Here is a 23,123-nt window from a genome sequence, read left to right on the forward strand (position 1 = left end):
TTCCATTTTGGGGGGACAGGCTGTGTGGAGCCAGGGAAGGACACGGGTTGGAAAATAAAGCTGGTCTTCCTGCGGGCTGTTGCTGGTCGGTGAGAAGTTATTCTGCCTCTGTGATCCCCCCCCAATTCCAGAGCCAAGAACCGTCCACACCACCCTCCCTCGGATCAGCTCTGCTCCCAGCTGCTGGTGGAGACGAGAAACAACAGCACAAAAGGCAAAAACCCCACACGGCCAGGACCAGCTTCTCCCTGGGGGCCTGTGTCCAGCTCAGGAGGGACACGGCTTCTGGCTGCGGGATTGCCTGGCATTCTCCAGCAAAACCCTCCCAGAGTTGAGATACCCCCGCCCCAGTCCTCCCAGCCCAGCAAGAACACACCCGAGATATGCCCAGACAACATCAATTATTTTATTCTTCGTTTCTTGGCTTTTCCATGGCACGTGGGTGGGGGGGGAGGGCCAAAATAATAATTTAAAACCGTTGACATGTACAGAGGCTTGCTTTGCTTTGCTTTGGCGCTTCGGGAAAGAGCCGCAGCCCCCGGGGGATTTGGGGCGACCCGAAGCAACCCCCCACCCCACCCCAGCCCCGCTACAAAAGGCCACCGCGAATCACGCACGGGAGGGGCTTTATTTGAAGCATCAGTTTGGGAGAAGGGGCGGGGCCAGAGCGGCGGGGGCGGGGCCTGTGTGGTAGGGGCGGGGCCTGGGGTAGAAGGGGAGGGGCCTGGGGCAGAAGGGGTGGGGCCTGGGGCAGTAGGGGCGGGGCCTGGGGTAGAAGGGGAGGGGCCTGGGGCAGAAGGGGTGGGGTCTGGGGCAGTAGGGGCGGGGCCTGGGGTAGAAGGGGAGGGGCCTGGGGCAGAAGGGGTGGGGTCTGGGGCAGTAGGGGCGGGGCCTGGGGTAGAAGGGGAGGGGCCTGGGGCAGAAGGGGTGGGGTCTGGGGCAGTAGGGGCGGGGCCTGGGGTAGAAGGGGCGGGGCCTGATGCAAAAGGGGAGGGGCCTGGGGCAGAAGGGGTGGGGTCTGGGGCGGTAGGGGCGGGGCCTGGGATAGAAGGGGTGGGGCCTGATGCAAACGGGGCGGGGCCTGGGGCAGAAGGGGTGGGGTCTAGGGCAGTAGGGGCGGGGCCTGGGCAGAAGGGGCGTGGTCTGGTCCAGCGGGGCGGGGCCTGGTCCAGCGGGGCGGGGCTCAGGTGAGCTGCAGGGGCGCCTCCAGCATCTCCATGAGGAAGGTGTCGATGGGCGTGTCCCCGATGAGCTTGAAGAAGAACAGGTGCTCAAGGCACTTGAGGCCGATGGAGCGCAGCGCGGGCAGGCGCAGGAGCAGCTTGGCGAACCTGGAGGACAGGGAGGTGGGGGGGCTCCGGCTTGGGCCAGGGGGCGTCCCTTGGGCTTTGGGATGAGGCCACTCTCCTTCACGGTCCCGAGGGTCCCTGCCCCGGGCTCCAGCGCTGGCCAGCTGGGGTGTCCCACTCCCTGAGCCCCCCCAAGGGCTCGCCTGGGGCTGGGGCTGGAAGTTTCAGAGGTCAGAGCTGCCAGACAGGCACCAGGGACGGCCAAGGATGCCCGGCTTGGTGGTCCTGGGTGCAAAGGAGAGCTTGGGGCGGGGGCAAGGCAGCCCCTCTGCCACCCGCTTTCTCATCACAGTGCCCCTGGACACCCTTCCGACTCGGTGATCTCACTTGGCCCGTGCCACGTTCCTGCTGCTCTGCCTCTCGGGTCAGGAGAGAGGCACCGTGCAACACACACGCAGAGGTCCATGTGCACGGACATGCATCCCCGCACACACACCCATGCACCCTCACTCGCAGACACGAAGGCTGTCTGTGCACACATGCGCGCACACACATATACACACACACATGGAGGACCCTGCTGGCAGGACCGCATGAGGAGGACGCCCCACGGAGCCACGTTCCCCGGACCCACGAACACACCTTTTGACGCAAAAAATGCCAATATCTGACAGCGGCCCGGCAAGGGTGGCCAGAGGTGCTAGGAGCACAGTCCTTCCTGGGGAGCACCTGTTGATCACCGCCTTTCGAACCACGTGCATGGTGAGGGCAATGGCGAGTGACCCTCTTGGAAAATCCCACTGTGAGGAGGTATGTGGCCCCCTCCCAAGACAGACAGACAGAGAGACGAACACACACACACACACACACACACACACACACACACACACACACACACACTCCAGAGGCATGCAGTTCCCAAAGTGTCCACCGGAGGGCAGCATGAAACCGCCTCGCCAACTGCCAAGTCAGGAGACCTGGCTTTCAGCTCCCGTGACCGCCTGGTCAGCCCCTGTCCAGGCCGTGCTGGACGCCCCCCAAACCTCCAAGCTCTGTCCCGGCCGCATGTGGCACCTCTAAACTCTGATCCCCCCAGACACAGGCGGTGTGGAAGAGGGCGTGACCCCATGAGGCCAGAGTTTCACGTCCAACTCGAAGCCCCCAAACCTAACTGCCCTGCAGCAAGGCTGGGTCTCGGTCTGGGTCTGGGGGGGTCTCACTGTGCCCCGTGCCCGTCCCGGACGCACTCAAGGAGAGGCGGGCGGAAGGGGCCTGGGGGGAAGTGAGGGGCGGTCACGGCTCAGACCCGGGTACCCAGCAGGGCTTCCATGAAACACACATGTACAGGGGTCCTGCCATGGACACAGGCGGTAGGTGAGAGGGTCCCCCAGACGGCCCCCTGCCCGCCGCCAGATCTGCCCACCAAGGCTGAGACGCACCCCAGGACATACTCCCGGCCGCCCACAGACACCAAAGCCCCCCAGTCCCCGAGGCCCACTGTGGGTCACTCCGGGCGGAAGAGGCAGAGATGGAAAATTCGTGAGGACGGAAGTGCCCCCCAGACAGAGGGCTGATCTCCCCCCAAACTAACCTCCGGCAAGATCCCCCCAAGATCCCGCAAGATCCGCGGGTGATGTTCACCCTTCAGGCTGAAAGGGGAGCAGGGGTGGTCCCACCCAACAGGGCAGGGGGTGGTGATGGGACTCAGCCTCCACACAGCCCTGCACAGAGTCCAGTGCCCACCCTCCACATCCCCCAAAGAGAGCACTATGGGGTCGGAGTAATAGCACAGCGGGGAGGGCGTTGGCCTTGCACGCGGCCGACCAGGGTTCGATTCCCAGCATCCCATAGGGTCCCCTGAGCACCGCCAGGGGTGATTCCTGAGTGCAGAGCCAGGAGGGACCCCTGAGCATCACCAGGTGTGTCCCAAAAACCCCAAAAATAATAATGATAATAAATAAATAAATACCTTTTTGAAAAAAAAAAGAGCACTGTGGCTGGGCTCGGGGGAGTCTGGAAGTCCTCTCTACAAAGACAACTCAGAACCGTGACCACACTCACAGCCCCCCAGACCGGGCCGCCCATGGCGGGGGAGGGGGGTCCTGCCCGCTCTGTCCCCTCGGAAGAGGGGCCTCCCGCGTCCCACGCCGCCCTCACCTGCCGGGCTGGTCCGGGTACTTCTGCTTGGTGTAGGCCTCCAGCGTGGCGTAGACCTTCTCCCGGAGCATCTCCACCTCCGAGGGGTTCGACAGGCCCTTGGCGTCTGCGGGAGGACACGGCCGGCTCAGCTCTTGGGGACCCCCGCGGGCCGCCCCCGCAGCCGCCCGTCCCTCCCCACTCCCCACGCCTCTGGGGTGACTGTGCGACTCCTCCATCACCCCGGGCGGTTCTTGGTCCTCCTTGGCATGCCCTGGTCTAGACCTGGCACGCAGGGCGGGGCTGGGGCGAGGCGGGACCTGCCTCCTGCAGGGATGTGGGGCGGGGGGGGAGGCGGCCGCGGCCCCTCAGCTCACCGGGGTTGAAGAGCACGATGGCCCGCAGGCAGCCCAGCTCTGACTTGTCCATCTGCATGTCCTTCATCTTGGAGACCAGCTCAGTGAGGACCCTGCGGGGAGCACGGGCCGTGAACGCCAGCACCCGGCTCGGCTCGCCTGGCCTGGCCACACGCGGAGGGGTCACGGGGAAGCCAAGGACCACCCCCCCCCCGCCCCGACGGCGGCTTCCTGGGCCCTTTGCTGGGTCGCACCCAGACCTCGGCCTCTCCTCCTGAGTGAGGGGCCCGCCCCACCCACCCAGACTTCGCAGAGGGCCTGGCCAGACCCCCAGCTGGGTCTTGGGCATGGTGTGAGACTGTGTGTGTGTGTGTGTGTGTGTCTGTGTGCGTGTATGTGTGTGTGCTCTGTACTCCCCCGACCCCAGGCCTCCCCTCTGGAGCCGGGACCGCGGGACCCCCAGCCTCCTCCTGGGGCCTCCACGGGTTCTAACTCACCAGGTCAGGGTTGCGGCGGGGGTCTCTGCCCAGCTGGCCCTTGCCCGGCCGCCCTTCCGGCCTCCCGCCCCCCACGTGTGTCTCGTGCCCCCGGGCTCCCACATCCACGCACATGCACACACACATACACATGCACGCACACGCACACACATACACACACATGCGCACACACACGTGCACACACACAAGCACACAGATGCACACACACGCATAGACACATGCACGCACACACACGCGCACACACACATGCGCACACAACACATGCACGCACACACACATGCACACACACATGCATGCAAACATGCATGCATGCGCACACACATACACGCACACAGACGCACACACGTACACACATGTCCACGCATACACACACACACATGCATGTGCACAGACACAGACCCCACCCCAGCACACACACACGCAATGCACACACGCGTGCACACACACATACATACACACACATACACATACACACATACACACACGCACATGCACACACGCATACACACACATACATGTGCAAAGACACATACCCCACCCCAGCACACACGTACACACACGCGCGGGCACACATACATGCACACGCCCACACGCACGCACATAAACACTTGCACGCACGCACACGCACGTGCACACGCACACACGCGCGCGTGGGCGGCACCTGTCGAAGATGGAGCCGACGCCGGCGCTGTGGGCACTGGTGCGGTGCACGTGCAGCCCGGTGGCCAGCAGGATGCCGTCCTGCACCGAGACCGACCGGTGCGAGAAGGACGCTATCAGCAGCTCGTTCCAGCCTGGGGGGCGCAGCGGGGAGTCCGTGCGCCGCGGGGGACGCACAAGCCCCTGCACCCGCACCCGCACCCCCGCCCTCCCGGCCGCCTGCCCTCCTTGGGGCGGCCCCTGACCCGGGGTGGCCCCAAAGCCTGAACCGCCGTGGGCGGGGGCACGGGGTCTCCGGGAAAGGGGCGCCGGGCCGGGGGGCGGCAGAGGGCGGGGGTGCACGCGGCCGGCCAGGGTCCGCCCTGAGCACTAGGGCAGAGCCCCCAGGGGAGGAGGCCCTGGAATCCTTTCAGAACATTCCGGAAGGCCACGCTCTGCTCTGCGTCTCCTCCCTCACTTCCCCTGTGCTCTGCTGGGGGCGGCTGCATCGGGGGGGATGCAGGTCTAAGAGCTACTGGGGTCAGGCAGCAGCCCCGCGGGGTCACCTGTGCCGGGGGTCCCCACGGGGCAGCCCCTGTACCTGCACGGAGCAGGATGACCTGGTCCTCCAGGCTGAGGTCCGAGAAGTGCGGGATGCGCTTGGCCCATTCCACCAGCGTGAAGAGCTGCTTGTCCGCCGCGTGGCAGATGTTGGTCACGGGGTCGTTCGTCTGCGGGGCGCGAGGGGCGGGGACGGGGGGCACCAGATGATGGGGGCACGGACGCCGGGGACAGGAGCACCATGGCCGCAGCCCCTGCACACGCACACACACACACACACACAGACATACACCAAGCCATCCCCACTCATACACACACACACACTCATGGTGCTGTCCACACCCCCCAGACAGACACACACACACATACTCTAAGCCATCACCATTCACACACACACACTCATGGTGATATCCCCACCTCCAGGCAGAAAGACAGACACACACATGCACACACACACACACACTAAGCCATCCCCACCCACACCAATACTCATGGTGCTGTCCCCACCCCATGACAGACACACACACACACGCACACACTCCGAGCCATCCCCACTCACACACACACACACTCATGGTGCTGTCCCCAACCCCCAGAAAGACAGACAGACACAAGCACAAATATACACACACACTCATGGTGCTGTCCACACCCCCCAGACAGACAGATAGACAGACAGACACACACACACACACACACACTCTAAGCCATCACCATTCACACACACTCATGGTGATATCCCCACCTCCAGGCAGAAAGACAGACACACACATGCACACACACACACACACACACACTAAGCCATCCCCACCCACACCAATACTCATGGTGCTGTCCCCACCCCATGACAGACACACACACACACACACACACACACACTCTAAGCCATCACCATTCACACACACTCATGGTGATATCCCCACCTCCAGGCAGAAAGACAGACAGACAGACAGACACACACACACACACACACACACACGCACACACTCCGAGCCATCCCCACTCACACACACACACTCATGGTGCTGTCCCCAACCCCCAGAAAGACAGACAGACACAAGCACAAATACACACACACACTCTAAGCCATCCCCACTCACACACACACACTCATGGTGCTGTCCCCACCCCCAGAGAGACAGACACACATGCACACACACACACCCCCAAGCCATCCCCACCCACACATATGCTCATGGTGCCGTCCCCACTCCCCAGACACACACACACGCACGCACATACACCGAGCCATCCCCACTCGCACACACACACTCATGATGCCGTTCCCACGCCCCAAACAGACACACACGTGCACACACATGCGCGCGCACACGCACGCACCGAGCTCTCCACGCTCATCGTGCCGTAGGCCTCCGTCTTGGGCTCCACGGCCAGCTCTGCCTCCAGGATCCTCTGGACGGGCATGTTCTCGTGTCCGGCGCCCTCGGCCTCGCCGTCCGCCCGCTCCCGGCCCCGCTGCCTCTCCTCCTGCACAGCTGCACACGGCCCGGCCGGTCACGGCCACGGCCACGGCCACGCCCCACGAGGGACAGACAGAACCGCAGCTGGCGCGGCCGCCGGGCCCCCCTCCCTGGGTAAGCGCCCCGACTTCCCGTCCTGCTCTGATTTCCAGGGGGCAGGCCACGCGCAGAGGCCCGAGGGTGGGGGGCCGCCCCGGTGGCCCCCAGAGAAGGCCGGAGGCTGGGACTGAGGCGGCCAGCCCCGCCGGGCTCCGGGTCACGGCCCGCTGCCTGTCCACTTCCCTTGGGGACAGGGGCGGGCCCGCCCTGCTCACAAGGGGCTCTGGGGCGAGGCGGGCAGAGACCAGGCTGGACACGGAGCTGGGGGCGCCCAAACTGGGAACAGGAAGGGAGACGTGGACGGGGTCAGGAGCGTCTGGACAGAGGAGGGTCGCCTGCACCCCGGGAGCCCCCCGGGGCGAACTCAGCTGCTCTGGTCTTTCCAATCCCCCCAGACACTCACTGCAGACGCCCACGCGCCCGCCGCGCCCCCCGCAGAGACCATTAGCTGTGCCCTGGCGGGCGGCCTCCCTCAGAGGCTCCGCGCTGGGTGAACAGGGACGGAAGGGGCAGATAGACGCGTGTGCAGGGGGGAGCGGGTGGGGGAGCGGGCTCCCCTAGAACACAGCTGTAGGGGGCCTGGGGGGGAGGGGGCCTGTGGCCCAGCCAGGGAGGGCCGACCCGTGCTCCCCCACGCAGGGGTGAGGCTCACTCCTCGTGCAGGGGTGCAGTAATTCACTCTCCTCCCCAACAGGCGTGCAGGGACCCACTCCCCTTCCCCGTGCAGGGGTTCAGAGACTCACCTCCCGGTGCAGGGGTGCAAGGACTCACCCCCCGCCCTCATGCAGGGACTCACCCTGCTCCCCGTGCAGGGGTGTGGCTCACCTCCTTGTGCAGGAGTGCACGGATTCACTACCGCCCTCCCCATGCAGGGACTCAGCCCCCATGCAGGGATTCACTCCCCCCACGGCCCCCTGTGCAGGGGTGCGGCCCCCCTCCTTGCCCCGTGCAGGGGTGTGGCTCACGCCCTGTGCAGGGGTGCGGCTTCCCTCATACAGGGGTGTGTCTCCTCCCTCCCCATGCAGGGGTGTGGCTCACGCCCTGTGCAGGGGTGCGGCTTCCCTCATACAGGGATGTGTCTCCTCCCTCCCCATGCAGGGGTGTGGCTCACGCCCTGTGCAGGGGTGCGGCTCCCCTCATTCAAGAGTGCATCTTCCCTCTCCCCATGCAGGGGTGTGGCTCAACCCCTGTGCAGGGGTGTGGCCGTCCCTCCTTGCCCCGTGCAGGGGTGTGGCTCACGCCCTGTGCAGGGGTGCGGCTTCCCTCATACAGGGGTGTGTCTCCCCCCTCCCCATGCAGGGGTGTGGCTCACGCCCTGTGCAGGGGTGCGGCTCCCCTCGTTCAAGAGTGCATCTTCCCTCTCCCCATGCAGGGGTGTGGCTCAACCCCTGTGCAGGGGTGCAGCCTTCCCTCCTTACCCTGTGCAGGGGTGCGGCTTCCCTCATACAGGGGTGTGTCTCCCCCCTCCCCATGCAGGGGTGTGGCTCACGCCCTGTGCAGGGGTGCGGCTCCCCTCGTTCAAGAGTGCATCTTCCCTCTCCCCATGCAGGGGTGTGGCTCAACCCCTGTGCAGGGGTGCGGCCTCCCCCCCGTCCCGTGCAGGGGTGCGGCTCCCCTCGTTCAGGGGTGCGTCTCCCCCTCCCCATGCAGGGGTATGGCTCACCCCCCTGTGCAGGGGTGCGGCCTCCACCCTCCCCATGCAGGGGTGTGGCTCAACTCCTGCGCAGGGGTGCGGCCTCCCCCCTCCCATGCAGGGGTGTGGCTCCCCTCGTTCAGGGGTGTGTCTCCCCCTCCCCATGCAGGGGTATGGCTCACCCCCTGTGCAGGGGTGTGGCCTCCCCCCTCCCCCGGTGCAGGGGTGCGGCTCACCCTCGCGCTTCATGCCCATGACCAGGCACTTCTGGTAGCGGCAGTACTGGCAGCGGTTGCGCTGGCGCTTGTCGATGAGGCAGTCCTTGTTGTCACGGCACGTGTAGCCCAGGTCCTTCCGGATGGTTCTCTTGAAGAAGCCTTTGCAGCCCTCGCAGCTGTACACCCCGTAGTGCTTCCCTGGGGGCGAGAGCGGCGGGGTGGGGGGTCCCCAGGGAGGCTTGCACCGGCCCGAGTTTCCCTAGTCCCACCCCGAGGCTCTCCTCGGCCCCCCTCCCACTAGGACCCGCAGCACTCAGGGGTGGGGGTCCCCGCGCGTCCCCCGTCCTCCGGAGCTCCACGAGCCGGATCTCAGACCTGCCCCTTCGTCCATGCGGGCGGCTGGGATTGGGCGCAGGGGAGAGGAGAGGGGGGCCCAGGCCAGCCCCTACCTGACGACCTGTCCCCGCAGATGGCGCAGATGTGCTTGACCAGGGAGCCAGGGCTGCTGGCGGGGCAGTGCAGGCCCCCGACGCCCGGCAGCCCGGGCAGGGGTTTGATGTCCTCGGACACGCTGGCACTGAGCTGCAGAGGGACAGCAGGGCATGTGCTCAGCCCCGCGTGCGCTGGCACAGAAACAGGCGCGACTCGGGGGCACACAGAGGGGTACTGGCCCAATGGACCTGGCATGGGGAGGGTCCGGTGTTCGCAGATGCAAGAGGCCCCCAGCAAGCGGTGCAGGCGGGACAGTGGTTATACACCACCTCTGGGGTCTGGCCAGGTTACTGGAAGGTTCCACAGAAAGGGGAGCTAAGGAATCTTTGCGGGGTGCCCTTTCCTCTTGGCGATGGACCAGTTCTGGAATGTTCTAGAATATTCTGGAATATTCCAGAATATTCTGGAATATTCTGGGAGGTTCTGGAATATTCCGGAATATTCTGGAATGTTCTGGGATGTTCTGGAATCATCCCTCACCTCCCTGCCTGGCTGGGAGCACACGGTGTTGCTGGGTCCTCAGGAGGAGGAGCGAGAGCAGCTCATGAGGTCAGGAAACACCACGGAACATGGGGTTCGGGAGAAGGAGATCCAAGGGGTCCTGTTGGTGCCAGAGGGCCCACAAAGGGGGATGCCGGGCATGGGGTCCCGGTCAAGCCACCAGCGCCCGGTCACTCTCTCTGCCCCCTCCAGCTGAGGGACCCAGACGCAGACGGGAGCCCCGGCCACCTTGCCCCCCACTGCCCACCAGGCCCTACCTGTGAGCCAGGAGGTGCCACCAGGTTCACTCCAGGGGGTGCGGGCAGGGCCCCCGAGGGCGGGCCCATGGCGGAGGTGATGACCCGGTACGGAGAGCCCAGGGCATTGAGCGGGGTGCCCCCTGCACTCAGGGCCCGCGGGGCGCTCACGGGGGCGTCCGTGTAACTGGGGGGCTTCCCCGCTGGCTTCCCGGGGGGCAGAGCGGCCGACGGGCTCATGGACGTGGCGCCGGCGTGGCTGGGGGGGCCTGCGGGGGGGAGGAGCAGAGAGATGAAGATGGGGAGCACGGGGACCCCTCCCCGAACAAGCATCTAGAAAGTGGGGAGCCCCCCGGGGTCACTGACTCGGGGTAAACGTGACACAGTCTGGATCCCTGTCCCCCTGACGGACCCCAAACCCCTCAGAGCCGGGGATGGGGGAGGGTCTCTCCTTCTCACACCCACCCCTGACACAGCCCACCCCACAGACCCCTGATGGACACGAGGCCTAGAAGTGGCTCCTGGTCTCAGGCGTGACCGGTCGGGGGTCCTCGCTGGGTCCTTCCCCTCCTCCTCCCCCAGGCCTGGAAAGGGAGTTAGGAGCCCCTCAAGGGGGGGCTCAGCAGTGAATCCCAGAAGGCAGCAGCCCGCCTGAGATCTCTCGGACCCCGTACCGAGCCAATTCCAAGATGGAATGGGTGTCCCCTCTCTGCTGCCTCCGGATGAGGATGAAACCCCGGTGGCCACGACCTTCCAGAAGCAAAGCCCGGGTACGCGGGATCTGGGACTGAGACTCCAGGTCACGTGGCAGCAAGCAGGACTGGTCGTCCCTTCTGGGGTCCCCGCCCGCCTGGGGTCCTGGCTGTCACGCCCACGAACTGCCCCCAGGACTCATTTAAGCGCCAACAACGGCCTTGACCCAGAGGCTCCCAAATAAATCTCAAAACGGATCAGCTCCCTACAGAGACGTCCCTGGACCCCAGTCATTTAGAATTTTAGAAGTCCAGAAGTGCGCGGCCGCAAAAGACCTCTCAGGATAGTCGTAAAACGCAGCAGGAAATAAATGATCTAGCATCTGCCCCTGGGCTGGAGCGATAGCACAGCGGGTAGGGCGTTTGCCTTGCAAGCGGCCTACCCGGGTTCGATTCCTCTGCCCCTCTCGGAGAGCCCGGCCAGCTACCGAGAGGATCTCGCCTGCACGGCAGAGCCTGGCAAGCTCCCCGTGGCGTATTCGAGATGCCAAACACAGTTACAACAGGTCTCACAATGGAGACGTCACTGGGCCCGCTCGAGCAAATCGATGAACAACGGGAGGACCGTGACTGTGAGTTGTTAGGTTAAAAAAAAAAAAAAAAAGAATCCCTTAAGGGGAGCTGGAGTCCTAGCCTAGCAGGGAGGGTGGGGGCCTTGCACACCAGCACCCCACAGGGTCCCCGGACCCCGCCAGGAGGCAGCCCTGAGCATCTCTGGGTATGGCCCCAAAATCACACGAAACAAAACAAAACATAGAAACTGCACACCAACTCTTAAACTCAATGATACATTGAGTTAATGCCCTCGATGGGACCTTCAGGAGCCAGACCCGGGACACACAGGCCCGAGGGACCCTGGCTTGCAGCTGGGGCTCCAATGGGCCTGCGGGAACTTTTGGCTACAGGTTCGTGGACTGAGGTTGGTGGTTACCAGTACTTGCCTTGCAAAATAAATAACTATATATCTATATTTTTTTTGCTTTTTGGGTCACACCCGGCGATGCACAGGGCTTACTCCTGGCTCTGCACTCAGGAGTCACTCCTGGCAGTGCTCAGGGGACCATATGGGATGCTGGGAATCGAACCCGGGTCGGCCGCGTGCAAGGCAAACGCCCTCCCCGCTGTGCTATCTCTCCAGCCCCTAAATAACTATATATTATATATATATAAATAAATATATATAAAACATCTATTCAATTTGGGTTTTTTTTTTTTTGCTTCCTTCTGTTTATATCAGGTATGTGAATTTCACTTATTATCAAATCCTCTCCCTAAAAAGAAGCTAAGGGGGCTGGAGCGATAGCACAGCGGGTAGGGCGTTTGCCTTGCACGCGGCCAACCCAGGTTCGATTCCCAGCATCCCATAGGGTCCCCCTGAGCACCGCCAGGAGTAACTCCTGAGTGCAGAGCCAGGAGTAACCCCTGTGCATTGCCGGTTGTGACCCAAAAAGCAAAAAAAAAAAAAAAGTAGCTAAGAACTGGAGCCAGAGAGAGAGTAGGGTTTAAGGTGACGGTCATGCTCGTGGTCAATCCCAGTTCCATTCCCAGCGCCCCAGAGGGTCCCCGAAGCACCACTAAGAGTGATTCCTGAGCACTGCACACTGCCTAATTGACTGAGTATCATTGGGAAATGCACCTCCCCCAGATGTCTTGAGCTCTGCTTGGGAGCCCCTCGCGCGCTCACACACACACACACACACACACACACACACACACACTGACTGGAACTCTACACTGAATCCATCCACAGAAAGGACCAGTGACATTCATCCACGTGTCCAAAGTTGGCTTAAGTAGCATCTTCCACGGCTCTGAAGGAAGCGTTTCCTGTGCACGTGTGTGCGTTTGGGGTGGGATGGGGTGTGTGTGGGGGGGGGGTGTAGGACCGGGGTTCGGTTCTCAGCGTCTGAGATGCAGGCACCGCTCTCGGGATGGAGAGAAGCCTTACCTGGAGGGGGCGTTGCTTAGCAACATCCCCCTCGGCCAATAAGAGGGCCGCATCCAGGAGGAGCCTTTCTGATTGGTCGGCTGTGAGCAAATAGCCGGGCACTTCCTCCCGGAGCTCCTTCAGGCTGGAGGGTTCGTGGTCCCTCAGTACCGCTTGAGATGGGGCGATGATGTGTGTGTGTGTGTGTGCGTGTGTGTGTGCGTGTGTGTGTGTGTGTTCATGTGCCCGTGCTGAAGACATATCAGGAGGTCGAGCTGGGACTGGAGCAATAGCACAGCGGGTAGGGCATTTGCCTTGCATGCAGCTGACCCGGGTTCGATTCCCAGCATCCCATATGGTCCCCCGAGCACCACCAGGAGTAATTCCTGAGTGCATGAACCAGGAGTAACCCCTGAACATCGCCGGGTGGGACCCAAAATGCAAAAAAAAAAAAAAAGGTCGAGCTGAAGTCAGGGGCTATCATGGGACTTTGGGCCCCTCGAGGTTTTCCCCAGGGGGCTGCACCCCACATTCCTCCTGCAGCCCTCCAGTGACGTTTATTTAGGGGGCCTCTGTCTGAGGCCGGCCGTGCAGCTAAGCCCAGAGGGACCAGCCCTGGGAAGGCGGTGGGGGGTGGGGGTGGGGGTCTCCACTCTAGTCTCTCTCTAGCTCCTGCCCACAGACAAAACTGGGGTGGGGCAGGGAGGGGCACCGAGCGATGGATGGATTCCGGAGGTCTGGGGACACTCATCCCGCACCCCGCCTCTCGACCCTTCTGGTCCCGCCTCCCATCCCCGACCCACCCTCTGTGGGCTCTCTCTGCACCCAATCCTGGGTGGGCACCCCGGGCCCCTCACTCACCCACCGCCACACCCCCTGCCCTGCCCCCAGCTCCATAGGCTCTTCCCACCTTCCACAGACGGGGCACCGGGCCCCCAGGGGCTGCTCAGATGTGCTTCCGTCTGGGCTTGGGCGATACTTTCTTTTGTCGTCACAACAATGGTGTGTGTGTGCATATGTGTGTGTGCACATGTATGCTTGTGTGCATACATGTGCGTGTATGCATATATGTGCACGTGTACACACGTGCATGTGTGTGCATGTGTGCGTGCATATGTGCACACACGTGAACGTGTGTACACATGCGCGTGTGTATGCATGTGCGTGTGTGCACATGTATGCTTGTGTGCATACATGTGCGTGTATGCATGTATGTGCACGTGTACACACCTGCATGCGTGTATGCATGTATGCGTGCTTATGTGCGCACGCGTGTACATGTGTGCGTGTGTGTACACGTGCACGTGTGTGCGCGTGTGTATGCACGCATGTGTGTGCATGTGAGTGTGCGCATGTGAGTGTGCACATGTACACCCATGTGGGCATGTGCACGTGTGCGCACACATGTACATGTGTGTGCATGTGCGTGTGTGTACACGTGTGCATGTGTGTGTGCACCCTTTAGAGGTAGTGCTTGCAGGCACTGGGTCGGAATCATTAGACTTTTGTGGCATCCATGATGCCACTGGGCAGTGCCTCGGGGATAGACCTCAGCACGGGGTGGGGGGTGGGGGTGATGGGGATTGAACACGTGACCTTGCCCAGCGAGGAGCGGTCACTGGCCACCCGGGGCAGGCAGAGGGCAGTTTACTGGCCCTGGGCATTCTCTTCTGACAGGCAGGTAAGGTTCTGGGTCAGGCACCCCTAGCAGCGGGAGAATAGAGGCTGATGGGAATGAAGACCAGGGAGGGGTGGGGGTTGGGGGCACAGGGGACACCCCTCCTTCAGCAGCCCCCCACAAACCTCTGGGAAGGAACGGCAAGATGAAGGGCACACCAGCCGGTCAGCATCCCCCGAGCATCGCTGGGGGCCAAAGAACCCCAAAGGAGGCATGTGACTGAAATGGGGGTCCCGGGGAACACTGAACGGACCCTAGGGACAGGCAGGGGGTGTCCTGTGCAGTTTGGGGTTTTTTTCTCACTCAGGGAGATTTCAGAGCACTGGGAGAGAGTGTGGAAGTCAGGGTCCTGCCCCCATGTGGTCCCCGAGCATCGCCAAGTGCAGCCCTGAAGACCCCAGTATTGAGCTGGGACCCAGACACCAGGACCTCCTTAGAACTCTGGAAGCCCCCCAAAGGAAAAATTCAATTAAGAGCTGATACAGGGGCTGGAGCGATAGCACAGCGGGGAGGGCGTTGGCTTGCATGCTGGATCGACCCAGGTTCGATCCCCGGCATCCCATAGGGTCCCCCGAGCACTGTCAGGAGTAATTCCTGAATGCAGAGCCAGGAGGAACCCCTGAGCATCGCCGGGTGGGACCCAAAAAGCAAAAAGAAAAATAAATCAATCAAAAACAAAAAATTAAAAGTTGGTACATTTCAGGGGGTGGATCGCCGAGTTGATTTTCTTCCCCCCTGAAAACAAGGTGGGGTCCCGCACCCTCGAGCTGGGCTGGGGGGAGGCAGAGCAGGTAACACGCCCCTCCCCCTCCCCGCACCCCCTCCCCTCCCCTCCAGCCCGCCCCGCGGAGGGGAAGAGAGGCGGGCGAGGCTTATAATCAGCCTTATTATTCCTAGCATCCCGTGTAATTATGGCAAAAACCTCACTCACTTGGCTCAACGGAGAGAAAAAAAATCCGTCTAAATCCGTGACAGGTTGGCAGATCACTTCTAAATGACGATTTTATTACCCCGAAGTCGCGCGGGCTCTGCCGTTTCCGAGTGGGTCCCGCTGACGGTTCTGGGGGGGGGGTGGATTCTGGAACCCTTGCTTTGCGAGGCTGTCTGGTAATTAACCCCCGTTAATATGCTAATGCTGCCCCAGCTCCTTCCTCTTTTCAAAGCTTGGAGACAGGTTCCCCCCTTCGACAATCACATCTGCTTGAACTAATTTTTTGAGGGGGGACAGATTTTTGGAGGGAGGTTCGGGGCCACACCCGGCGATGCTCAGGGCTGACGCCTGGCTCTGCACTCAAGGGATCTCTCCTGGCGGGTCTCTGGAGACCAGGTGGGAGGCCGAGGATCGAACCCGGGTCAGTAACGTGCCAGGCAAACGCCCTCCCCGCTGTACTATGGCTTCAGCCCTGAGTTTCGCTTTGTTTTGTTTTGTTTTGATGAATAAGCCAAAAAAAGAGTAACCATCACGGGCCTCATTCCCCTGACCCGGAAAGAGCCCCCAATACGGCAGCGTTGGGAAGGACGAGTAAGGAGAGGCTGCGAAAATCCCAGGGCTGGGACGAATGGAGACGCTACTGGCGCCCGCTCGAGTAACTCGATGAACAACGGGATGACAGTGACAGTGACGAATAAGCCGACATGCCGATGAGGCCAGACTATGAACCATTCACAGCCTAATGTCCCAACGGATCCGTCCAGGCTGGATCTGAAATTCCAGGACCCCCCAGAGTCAGAGGTTACAGGCAAGGGTCCCAGGCTGCTGGGTTACAGGGCAGGGGGCAAAGTGCTCTTGGCCCTGCATGCTGGATGTGACTGAGGCATGTGACTGAAATGGGGGTCCCGGGGAACACTGAACGGACCCTAGGGACGGGACCCTAGGGCAGGAAACAGCTTCCCCTCTGTTCCTCCCCAAAACTCCTCCCTCAGGGACCCCCACTCACGCCCCGGGGGCTCCCACAGACGGGCCACACATCAGGAAGAGGGAAAAACACACACACACTCACACTCGCATACAAGACACACTCATCTATACACACACACTCACACACATACACACACTCACATACACATACTCACATACACACACTCACACTCACATACACACATACACACACATATACACTCACACACATACACACACCCACACACACTCACATACACACACTCACACACACTCGCATACACACACTCACATACACACACTCATCTATACACACACTCACACTCACATACACACACTCATCTATACACACTCACATACACACATATACACTCACACACATACACTCACACACTCACTCATATACACACTCACACACATACACACACCCACACACACTCACATACACATACTCACATACACACACTCACACTCACATACACACACTCATCTATACACACTCACATACACACTCATCCTCATCTTCACATACACACATATACACACATACATACACATATACACTCACACACATGCACTCACAAACTCACTCATATACACACTCACACATACACACACTCACGCACACTCATACACACACCAGATAAAACCTCAGTCAAGGGCACACACCAACATCCTCATCCATACACACTCAGAGACACAACCTCTTACAAATGCGCACACACACACACAGACACAGCCTTGTACAGAGCACACACTCCCCGCAACGCGCTCACACTCAGACACACACACACGCACACCACACACAAAGAACATCATCTCACACGCGCACACGCACACACCCCGGGGCTGCCTCGCTGGGCCCCTCTGGGTGCCCCGTCCTGGTCCGAGTGTCCCCACGGCCACAAGCATGCACCCAGGGGGCCGGGCACCACCCAGCTGGACCGGATGGGGTGTCCAGGCTGCTGGGGTCACAGTGCACGAGAGACTGGGACAAACACAGTATTTCCACTCCCTCCCTCCCTCCCTCCCTCCCCCTCCCTCCCCCTCCCCTCTCTCTCCCTCCCTGTCCCCACCCCTCATCCCTCTCAAGTCCACAGGACACTCTGGTTAAGTTTCTGCCGGGAAGTGGACTTTTCCGGAAGGTTCCGGCGCCTACCAGGCGGTGTCACAGGGCCCTGCCTCCGTGACTTGGTTTCCCCATCTGCGACAGGACAGTGAGATGCTCCCTGGGGTGGCTTCTTCTGCTCCCCGCTTCCTCCATCCTGGGCTCTCCTGTACCCCCCCCCACGTTACTTACTCCCCCCAGATGAGGGGGGGGTCCCAGAGCTGCAGGAGCCGGGGGTGGGGTGGGGTCCCCCCAAAGCAGCAGCTGTGAGCAGAGGCCCCGCTCCCCGGCCAGGCCGGCTGGTCACCGCCCGAGGGGGCTGTGGGCCTGGCACCCAGGGGTGGGCTGGGCGCCGGGCGAGCTCGGGAAGGGGGGTGCCTGTGTCCCAGCGCCCGAGGATGCCCCGAGTCTCTCCTGGGACAGGAAGCGGCACAAGCAGACAGGTCCTCGGCTCTAAGGACCACCCTGGCCGGCTCTCCCCTCCCCTCCCCTCTCCCTGCCCTGCACCCCCCGCCAACTCCCGGACCCTGCAAGCCCCGATGCCCCCCCCCGGCCCCCACACACACACTCACCGAAGCCTGTGGGAAACTTCACAAAGTGGGAGTAATTTCCATACATGCTGCCCACGGCCACGGCCACGACAGAGGCAGCTGCCGCGTCCTGCCGCCCGCTGGGGGTGGGGGGCCCCGGCCTGGACCGGCTCGAGGGTTCACCTCATGCCTCCCCCCTGCCGCCCGCCCCGGGAGCCCAGCAGGGCCAGCCCTGGGGGTGAGCCGGGAAGGTGGCCGAGGCCGGCTGGCAGCTGGTGACGGTCGTCCTGCCGCTGGCACCCGGCACCCGCCCGCCCGCCCGCCGCGATCCTGTTGCTAGTTTGATGAACTCGGGCGGGCGGGTGGCTGTGAGCGGCGCCTCCCGCTTTCCCAGGGGGCTCTGCCGGTGGCGGCTATTATCTCGGGAGCCAATCGATGTGACCGCCCGGCCCTGGGTGGGGGCCGCGGGGAGGGGGGGTGCCTGGGTGGGGGGGGCTGCCCTCGATGGGGGCTGATGGAAACCCATTGTCTGGTGCCCCGCCCACGCGGGGGTCCCCCCTCTTCCCCCGATGCACTTGAGATTGAATCTGAGAAGGGGAGGTGGAGGGCGGCTGAACGGGGCTTGTCCCCAGCGACCAGAGGGGACAAGTGTCTGTCTGTCTGTCTGTGTGTGGGGGGGGTGGGGGGCTGGGCACAGACGCAGAGCGGCAGAAACGGCCCTCCTGGGAGTTCTGGTGCGCGGACCCCCACTCCCAACTCCGCTGTGGTACCGAGAAGCCCCCGTCCCCCCCAGGAGAGAGTTCTGTGGGCAGTGCAGGACCTGGCCGAGACCGTGAGGGCTGATAGACATCCCCGCCCGCCCCCGACCCCCTGGCCCCGTCGCCACCAAGTTCTCAGCGGCTCTTCAAAGGAAGTGACCACAGAACCAGCCTGCCACGATCCAAGGTCCATCCCCACCCGATGGACCCCGTCTGCTCGGTGGGGAGCTGTTTCAGGCCCCCCACCACTCTGAGCACTTTCTGAGGGAGCCCAGGTGGCGTCTGTCCCAGTTGGCGTCTGTCCCCGGGAGCCCGGGGCGAGGGTCTTCCTGGGATGCCCCCAGCCCACCTTCTCCACGCACCCCGGGGTCCGACTTCTCACCCGCTGCCAGTTCCCTGCAGGTCCTGAATTCATGACCCTCGAAGGGGACTGGACGGGGCGGCCCTGGGGGGTGCAAGACGCCACTGAGGGTCCCAACCGGACCTCCTCCTCGTGGGGGGCGGGAGGCGGCGCAGCCCAGCTAGGGCCCCTGTCGGGGGTGGGTGCGCCGCGAGGGGCCCGCTGGGAGGGCCACGGGGGACTGTGGCGATATTCAAGCAGAGGAACAGAGACGGACGGTTGGATGAGAAAGAGGGTAGGGGTGAGGGGGAGCCCCCTCCTCAGTGGACACGGATGTGGCCGCCCCAGCTGAGGGTGGGCACGGCCGTGAGGGGTCCAGCGTGAACCCCAACACGCGCTGCTGAGACGGGCTGTCACCCCATGCTCGGGCCACCCCTGGAAATGAGCCCCCCAGAATGCACCCATTCCAGGAGGAAGCGGGGGAGGGGTGGGGGAGGGGAGGAGGGGCAGGAGAGAGGGGGAGGAGGGAGGAGGGAGAGAGAGGGAGGAGGGGAGGGGAGGAGGGGGGGAGAAGAGAATGGGGAGAAGGGGAGGAGAGGGAAGAAGGAGGGGAGGAGGAGGAGAGATGGAGGGAGGGGAGGACGGAGAGGAGGAGGGAGGGGAGGACGGAGAGGAGGAGGAGGGTTGGGAGGAGAGAAGAAGGAGGAAGAGGAGGGGTGGGGGAGGGAGGAGGGTGAGGAGAGATGGGGAGGAGGAGGAGGAGGGGAGGAGGGGAGGGGAGGACCGTCCAGCCGTCCAGGAAGGGCCTGCAGGGCCAGCCCAGGCTGCTGTCCGGGTGGGTCCAGGCTGGGGTGGGGGTCCATCAGCTCCACAGACCAGACGGGCCTGCCCAGCGCGGTGGCCCCAAGCTTGGCCGCTGCCCCCCTGGGACCCCACAGGACACGCCATGTGTGTCCAGCTGCCACTGACCTCAGGGTGTGAGGGGGGACGTCAGGACGCCAGGGCAGCGAGCAGGGGCTGACAGGCGCCGGCAGCTGAGTGGGCGGCGCCAGGGGACCCCCCCCCACCCCCGCCCGTGCCCTTGGAGGCCTGGAAGGTTCTAGTTACAGGGCCTGGCGGGCAGCTGCCCGGCTGGTTCACAGTGATGGCCCTGGGGGAGGGGGGTGGCGGGGGGCACCTGATCCCTGGGGACGCCTGGAGGGTCTGGCCAGGAGTGAGTCCTGGGAGCACGGAGCGGGGCCGAGTGCGGGCGGGAGGGCCGTGGCAGGGTGCTGGGGGTCTTCAGACAGGTTGCCCCCAGCACCCCCGGACCCCCAGCATCAGTCTGGGCGTCATCATCTCGTGCGGCCCCCAAACCTGTGCTTCGGTGGTCCCACGCGACGTCCGCAGCCCCGGGTACCGACGCGGGGCGCAGGGGGCCGCCAGGAGGGAGGCAGGGTGGGGGTCTCCGCTGCAGGGGCCCTGGGGCGCTGCCACCCACCCCCACACCAGGGGGCGGCCCCCGCGGGAGGGAGCTGCCTACAGGCTCCATCAGGAGGAGAGCCCAGGGGCAGGCGCGCTCTGAGGGTCCCCGCAAGGGGGACGTCCCCTCCCCCGCCCATCCATCCCGCGCCCTGACAGATTAATCCCGCTAATGCACGGCGCCCGAGCGCAGAGCACAGACCGTCCCCCGCCCCACACCCCTCGGCCCACGTCCCCCCCTCCAGGACTGGCCAGCGAGCCCCCACCCGTGTGTGTGTGTGTGTGTGTGTGTGTGTGTGTGTGTGTGTGTCTCTCTCTCTCTTCCTGCCTGGAAGCAGCCCCCCCCACCCACCCACCTCCTGCTCCCTCACCCAGAGCGACGGGCCAGTGGCTCCTACGGCATCTGCAGCCAGGCCTGGGTGGGCTCGTGGCCAGGGACGAGGACCCCGGTGCCCACGCACTGCAGGAGCCAGTGGGCAGCAGAGAGGAAGGAGGGGAGGGAGGGAGAGGGGGAGGGAGGGAAGAAGGAGGGAAGGAAGGAAGGAAGAGAACAGAGAGGAGGAATAAAGGAGGAAGGAAGGAAGGAAGAAGGGAGAGAGGGAGGGAGGGAGGGAAGGAAGGAAAGAAGGAAGTAGGAAGGAAGGAAAGAGAAAAAGAGGAAGGAAGGAAGGAAGGAAGGAAGGAAGGAAGGAAGGAAGGAAGAGAAGAGAGAGGGAGGAAGGAAAGAAGGAAGGAAGAAAGGAAGGAGGGAGGGAGGGAGAGAGGGAAGGAGGAAGGAAGGAAGGAAGGAAGGAAGGAAGGAAGGAAGGAGAAGGAAGGAAGGAAGGAAGGAAGGAAGGAAGGAGAAGGAAGGAAGGAAGGAAGGAAGGAAGGAAGGAGAAGGAAGGAAGGAAGGAAGGAAGGAAGGAAGGAAGGAAGGAGGAAGGAAGGTCGGAAGAGAAGAGAGAGGGAGGAAGGAAGAAGGAAGGAAAGAAGGAAGGAAGGAGGAGAGAGAAAGAACTTTCCACGCCAGGAGAAAGAACGAAAGAAAGAAAGAAAGAGAGAGAGAGAGAGAGGAAGGAAGGAAGGAAGGAAGGAAGGAAGGAAGGAAGGAAGGAAGGAGAGAGAAAGAACTTTCCACGCCAGGAGAAAGAAAGAAAGAGAGAGAGAGAGAGGAAGGAAGGAAGGAGGGAAGGAGGGAAGGAAGAAGGAGGGAAGGGAGGAAGGAGGATGGGAAGGAGAGAAGGAAGGAGGAAGGAAAAGAGGAGGGGAAGGAGGGAGGAGGGCAGAGGGAGGAAGGGAGGAAGGACGGCCAGACAGACCAGCGGTCCGCCCTCCTCTCTGCCACCCTAAGTCCCCCGTGCTGACAGGGACCCTCCTCTCACCCTCATAGGGTCCCGCCTGGCGCCCACCCAGAGCCCCTCTCCCTCCGCTCGGGCAGTGCCTGGAGGGTCCCCTTCGGGTGTGGCTGTTGGGAGCACGGGAGGCCCCGGGGTTCAGGGTCTCCCGGCTGAGACAGCCCCCCTCCCCGTAGCTGGGCATCTGGAGGCTTCTGCAAGGCCGCGAGCGCCTGTGGGGGCGTCGGGGCCTCGGGTGCTGCCCCCGACTGTGCCCTGGCCGCGGGGACTCAAGTGGCTTCCGGGAAAGGGAGCCGGGTTGGCCGTGCCGAGTGCCCGGCTGCTATGGAAACGGGCATTAGGGGATCCAGGCGAGTTGCCGGGGCTGAGAGGAACACGGGGGGGATGGGGTGGGCGCCACAGGTGTGGAGGGGGCCGGGGGGGTTGGGGGAGGCGGTGGGAGGGGGGCCCTGGCCAGGGAGGCCAAGGCACGGGACCCTGAGCGCCCACCAGGAGCGACCCCCACACACCCTGAGCCCCGAGCCCTGAGCCCCGCCGGGTGCGGCCCCAAAATCCAAATAAATAAAGGCAGGGGCCAAACAGGAGAATTCTAGAAAGGAACCAAGCCCGCGGGATGTTTTCAAAGGACTGAGCAATGCAAGAGGGTACTAGGGGGGCGCCCGCCAACCCCCCAGGTGGGACCCCCCGCCCTCCGACATCAAGACCCTGTTCTGTCTGCTGCCCCCAATAGGATGATGTGGATGCCCGCAGAGGTGCCTCTGGGGGGCAGGAGGGACCCCCAGTCCTTCCGCACAGCAGACGCTGGAGCGGGGGGTGGCTTCTTCTCTGGGGACCCCACAGGGCACTGAGGGCTGGGTGGGCCTTGGGCGTCTTTGAGGGGGTCTGGAGGGTGCTGGTGCCCGCTGGAGCCTCCCCACGCTTCCATTTTGCCAGGGTGAAAAATAAAAAAAAACACCGCCAAAAAGTCGTTTAAATACTCAGAAATATTGCAGACACACACACACACACACACACAAAACTTTTTTAAAAAATGAAATATTGCACAATGCCCCAGCTTGGGGCCGGAGCGATAGCACAGCCCGCAGCCAACCTGGGTTTAATCCCCAGCATCCCATCGGGTCCCCTGAGCACTGCTAGGGGGTAATCCCTGAGTGCAGAGCCAGGAGTCAGCCCTGAGCATCACCCCATAACTCAAAT

General features: G+C 62.9%; 1 protein-coding gene across 1 annotated transcript; it reads right to left on the reverse strand.

The window, feature by feature from the left end:
• Nucleotides 1–1,182: 1,182 nt before the first annotated feature.
• On the reverse strand, nucleotides 1,183–18,127 carry RXRG (retinoid X receptor gamma). Its single transcript, XM_056109497.1, has 10 exons — nucleotides 18,073–18,127; nucleotides 10,160–10,407; nucleotides 9,359–9,491; nucleotides 8,928–9,107; nucleotides 6,820–6,974; nucleotides 5,519–5,648; nucleotides 4,940–5,072; nucleotides 3,803–3,894; nucleotides 3,447–3,552; nucleotides 1,183–1,331 (listed from the first exon to the last, which is right to left on the reverse strand). The coding sequence occupies exons 1-10, from the start codon at nucleotides 18,116–18,118 to the stop codon at nucleotides 1,184–1,186; spliced, it is 1,371 nt and encodes a 456-aa protein (XP_055965472.1). The 5' UTR covers nucleotides 18,119–18,127; the 3' UTR covers nucleotide 1,183.
• Between the last annotated feature and the right edge of the window lie 4,996 nt (nucleotides 18,128–23,123).

Source organism: Sorex fumeus, unplaced genomic scaffold (genome assembly GCF_029834395.1).
Source record: "Sorex fumeus unplaced genomic scaffold, SorFum_2.1 ptg000272l, whole genome shotgun sequence".
Lineage (NCBI taxonomy): Eukaryota > Metazoa > Chordata > Mammalia > Eulipotyphla > Soricidae > Sorex > Sorex fumeus.

What these genes read in the sequence shown, in the direction of transcription:
- RXRG (XM_056109497.1), bottom strand. Translation starts at nt 18,118, where the DNA reads ATGTATGGAAATTACTCCCACTTTGTGAAGTTTCCCACAGGCTTCG. An exon ending in GAAGTTTCCCACAGGCTTCG is followed by an intron (nt 10,408 to 18,072) that starts GTGAGTGTGTGT and finishes TCCCCCCCGCAG; the next exon opens with GCCCCCCCAGCCACGCCGGC. An exon ending in CATGGGCATGAAGCGCGAGG is followed by an intron (nt 6,975 to 8,927) that starts GTGAGCCGCACC and finishes GGCCGTGTGCAG; the next exon opens with CTGTGCAGGAGGAGAGGCAG.